Raw genomic sequence first — 5,023 nt, forward strand, 5'->3', positions numbered from 1 at the left:
GTTCGTACATCATGATCCGTGTGAAACCAAAAACCCAAAGGATAAAAACAGAAATTATAGGAAATTGTTGGTAATATGCCCTAGCCAAATGGATTGCTAAACCCTAAGGGAAAAGAGTTATCTCCCTACTTATTGAAGTTTTCGTTAGTCAGTCGGTACTACAACTTAGCCCGATGGAATGCTAAATCCAAAGGATATGGATTCAACGTGCTGCAAGACATCAAACTAATTCTTTCGTACATTTCAAAATCATATTCGTACATCAAGTTCCGTCTGAAACCAAAACCAAATGATACTAACAGAAATTATATAAGATAATGTACGAAAATGGTATAATAATGTACATCGTCACTTTTAAACATAACCATCATAAGGACTTGATGTATTGGTTGATATAAAGATGTTGCAAAAATAATTATATTGGTTGATATAAAAATGCTGCAAAAATAATTAAGTTAATCAACTAATATATTCAAGATTAAAAATGGAAAATAAATCAATGGAATGTAACTACCAAGGCATGGGAGGCGTGAATCATGGGGTAGGCATAACTTATGCTTTTTTTGCTCTACCATCTATACCCTTTTTTATTTTTTTAAATTATTTAAATTAATTCCAAGTGGATCTTATTTTAACCATTAGATCACACTTAATCAAGGGATGTAATTAGTTTTCCATTTTAACAGCTTTTTATACATTAATCTGAATACATCCCTATATATATGTATAACGTTTCAATATATGTTGTACATGTATATGCCGAAAATCGTTATACCGTGGTATAAAAAAATTGATATCATTACTGTACCATTCGGTACAGTATCATACCGTACCGAAAATAGCGATATACCAAAAAATTGGTATTTTTGATATTTTTTCAGTACAGTAAATGCAGTATTTCGGTATTTTTTTTCTCATCCCTGGGTAGGGCTTCCCAAATATGTGTCATGGAATGCCTCTACAACTCTCAACAAAATTTCTTCACGCATTCATGACCAGTTGCATTTGCAACAGATCATCAAACTGATATGACGCCCCTTTATAATGCCTAGTTGCAGTTATGCACTTCTGCAGAGTCCAGAGCCTGTGCCTTCTGAAACATTCGAGATGTTTCTAGAAATAATCATCAGGTTCCATTGGCATATTTGCAACGTGCAAAAAAAAAGATTGGTGCATTTTGAAATGGGGCTGAAAAATTATTACGCACCACCGTGGTTGCTCAACAAAGTAGTCCACGTCTAGTTGTTCAATGGCAATGACATGCTCTTTGTACGCACACACCTACGATGATGGATTGGCACAGGTGGCCTTTCTACTTTTCTTTCGTAATAATGTCAGATAACTCTTCCATGTACTCCTCTTCCGCTGCTAAAGTCGAATCAGAGAAGAGTTGCTCTCGTTGGAACTCATTTGGGAAATAAAGTTCGAAAGAGAGAATGAGAGAAAATGAAAATGGAAATAGTAAAATAAGAAAGATAAAGGTATTTACAGATAGAAAAACGTATTAAAAATTAAATAATTATTTAAAAAAAAATTGATGCTACCTACTATAAGGCCACGCATTTCAATTGCAAAATGCGACGAAGGGTCCAGAATGCTGCTAAAATCGGGGTGGCTGGAAAAATTTGTGACCTCAGCCTCATTTTGTAGTTTTATTGCAAATGCTTTTATAATGGGACGACGAAAAAAGAAATACAACTCGGCTTATATAGGATATAGGGAGTGTGAGTATATTTAAAATAACTACAACCAATGCAGTATTTTTTTAGAATTTTCTTTAGGAATAAAGTAATGCCATTATAGGTCCTTAATTCTGGAATTTACAGTGAACTAAAATTTTTGTCAGGAAAAAAGTCCAAGATATCTATTAAGTTACGAAAATAAAAGATGGGATCATATCAATACATTGGGACGCAAGTCAGACATGCATTGAGTTAGCTTGACCCGATGAGCATTATATCAATTTTCATATAAACAATTAGGAATAACTTAGTCAATAATGGCTCGGAGCAGCACCAGCCAGATCCCGCCCCCCTAAACAGGGACACTGCCCCCGCCGAGCCACAATAGGCGGCCCGCTCCATACCTTGTTGTGAATGCTCTTAATCTTATTGCACACATTTTTGATTGGATATCTTGGGAATTAAACTTCAAACATGACATGAAACCAAAGTATTCAAAGAAACAATGACGGCATCAATATTCCATAATCGCTGCACACCAGATATTTATGCGCATCCATATCATTTCAGCTAGTACAATTTTAGCAAGACATTAGCCTATCACAACGCAAAGGTGACAACATAGACATACCACATCAGAAATACCAGCATGAACTCAAACTAAGTAAAACAAATCAGTGGGAATCAATTACAAAGGTTTCCTCAATTAATATAGATATGCAATGTAACTAGTTCTATCACGAATCCAAGTTTCTGATTGTACTTATCTTTCAATGTCAAATGGTCATGGAAGGCTGTATGTCAGTTCAACTAAGAAAATTAATACTAGGAAGAAATCCGGTAATTTCACATTCAATAAAAACTCAAGTAATAACTGAAAGAATAGCGAACTTAAAACTAGCTGCACTAGCTTTCAGTATCAGAACTGAACACCAGCACCTCCTAATTAAGCTCTATGCGACTATACGTTGGATAAGACTAGCTTCTCCAGATCCATATACAAAATGTGATTCTGTTAACATCTAATCCGTATATTTCTAAGATCTTGCATTTGCAAGCCTATATTCAAGATGGCAGCCAACACCATCATGCATATGTGTGCAGAAACCAGGATTCAAAGGCACAAATTAAACACAAGTATGAAGGAAAATACAGGTGACCCCACCAGGGGGAAAAAAGTTCTCCAACATATAAGCTAAAACTATAACTGCACTTACCACAGCATATCCATAGAATGGAAATAAGATCTAATTAATTACTAATAATTCAATTTAGTAGCAGTGGACTGAGACAGCATCAAGAGCAAATGAAAATAATGAGACTCTATAGCAAAAAACAACATACAGTCAAATAGCCAGCAGTCAGCTACTGGATTAATGGAATATCTTAAGGCTGAGAAATTATGACATATAAACAAATAAGAAACTTACATTATGCAAAAGAGAGACCACTGTAAGACAAACTCAAATCTGTCTCTATGTAAAGTAAGGAAGAAGTGCAACAGTTACACAAATCAGATTTTGTAGCAAATCTACCAAATCACTCGCACTCTAATATTCAGGCAAAAAAGGAGTAGCACTTAATCTCCAACTTCAAAGCTCGAATTCTTCATCTCTAAGAACCATCTCTGCAGCAGATTCCTCGTCTTCATCAAGTGCAAAGTACTCATTCTTCTCAACCGGCCTAAACATGTAAAAGATTATAGCGTAAAAAGCAAGGCTAGCAATCTCCTCAGCGGCATTAGCCACCCATTGGTACTTGTAGGCAGCAATGGTTCTGAGAGCAAACACTACTATCCTTGTGAAGTAGAGATACCCAATTACAACAATGTAAAACTGCCTAAACAGAGTCAGCTTAGACAGGTTCCTAGCAGCCTTCCCATCGGTCTTTGATGTCTCCCTCAATGACCTAATAGACCACACAATTGGGAAAATAATGGCACAGCAACAGATTATATCAACCAACAGGAACACCTGGTTCCAAGTTACCCAATCCTTGATAAAGGGACCAGTCTCCCCAATCACAATTGATGCAAAATTGGCCAATACTTGCAATGGGATCACAATCATCAACACCTTCTTCTCCTTCTCCTGCAAAAATGGCTTCAGAAACGACCATCCAGTACCGATCAAGACGATGACGGTAAACAACAAAACAACCCTAATAAACTGGAAAATGTAAAACAATACATCCCATCCATGTGGAGTCCCGGTGACCTTCACATAATGTTTATCCTCGGCAGCACAAAGCAGATTCAATGCTTTCATAACAACCAGAAGCCCCATAAGCAAATGGATTCTATGAACAGACTTCTTATTTTGCAACAACGCATAGATCCAGTAGGCCAGAAACACTACATATATAACAGAGAAACAGAAATACAACGACGGCAGTTGAGTTAAACCAGCGGATAAGTAGTCCTTTTCATCCCCACGGCCGTCGAGATTGTACAGCTCGGTTCGCACGTTCATCGACACCGTAGATTCAGGAGCGCAATTGGCGAAGAAGAGAGAGTACTCGTTGGGAGATGTGATCGGGTACGAGTGGGAGAAGGAGGAGTGAGGCGGCGGCGACAGATCGCGGAAGGTGAAGAGGAGATTAATGTACTTGGAATCGAGGACACAAAAGGAAGGATTAGACTGGAGCTCAATTAGAACCTGAATTAGGGATTCTTCCGATAGGAGGAAGAAACCAAGACGTGACGGCTCCGGCGAGGCGACGTTGGACATGACGGAGACGGAGGAGACGGTGATGGATGCTTGACCAGTGTGCGTGAATCCGAATCGTTCGAAGAGGATCATAGGGCGTGAATCGGAGGAGATTTTGAGATTTTTTATCTCGGCGGAGGCGAAGGATGCGAGGAGGAGGAGGAGCGGAAGGAGCACGGGGAGTAGGTTCCTCATCTTCGATTCGCGGCGGAGGAATTGGTGGAGAAGGTGGATTGGAAATGGGGAATTGGGGAGAGAGAAGGGAAGAGTGATCGATGGAGTTGATTTCAAGACTGTATCCACGATAGGGAGGACGCTTCCTCTGGACAAGTCAATTTTTTTTGTCACTCAATCACTTCTAATTTGTTCGCGGCTATAAAAAAGTTTCTACAATAATAGTAGACACTTTTTTTTGCCACATTTCACTTTATTTAAAAAAGTTTCTACAATAATAGTAGACATTTTTTTTACCACATTTCACTTTATTTTATTTTTTTATATTTTAATTCAATTATAATTAAAATTATCGGCGACCACAACTGGAATGGAGGGGGAGTGGGACTCGATCTCCACGGGAGGGGGAGGGGGAGGGGGAGTTGGACTCGATCTCCATGGCTGGAAAAGAGGATAGTT

The 5,023-nt window shown here is 38.3% G+C and overlaps 1 protein-coding gene across 1 annotated transcript; it reads right to left on the minus strand.

Annotated features, from left to right (window-relative positions):
- Positions 1-3,090: 3,090 nt before the first annotated feature.
- On the minus strand, positions 3,091-4,738 carry LOC121764703 (protein CANDIDATE G-PROTEIN COUPLED RECEPTOR 7-like). Its single transcript, XM_042160722.1, has one exon. The coding sequence runs from the start codon at positions 4,583-4,585 to the stop codon at positions 3,275-3,277; it is 1,311 nt and encodes a 436-aa protein (XP_042016656.1). The 5' UTR covers positions 4,586-4,738; the 3' UTR covers positions 3,091-3,274.
- Positions 4,739-5,023: the final 285 nt, after the last annotated feature.

Source organism: Salvia splendens, chromosome 2 (genome assembly GCF_004379255.2).
Source record: "Salvia splendens isolate huo1 chromosome 2, SspV2, whole genome shotgun sequence".
Lineage (NCBI taxonomy): Eukaryota > Viridiplantae > Streptophyta > Magnoliopsida > Lamiales > Lamiaceae > Salvia > Salvia splendens.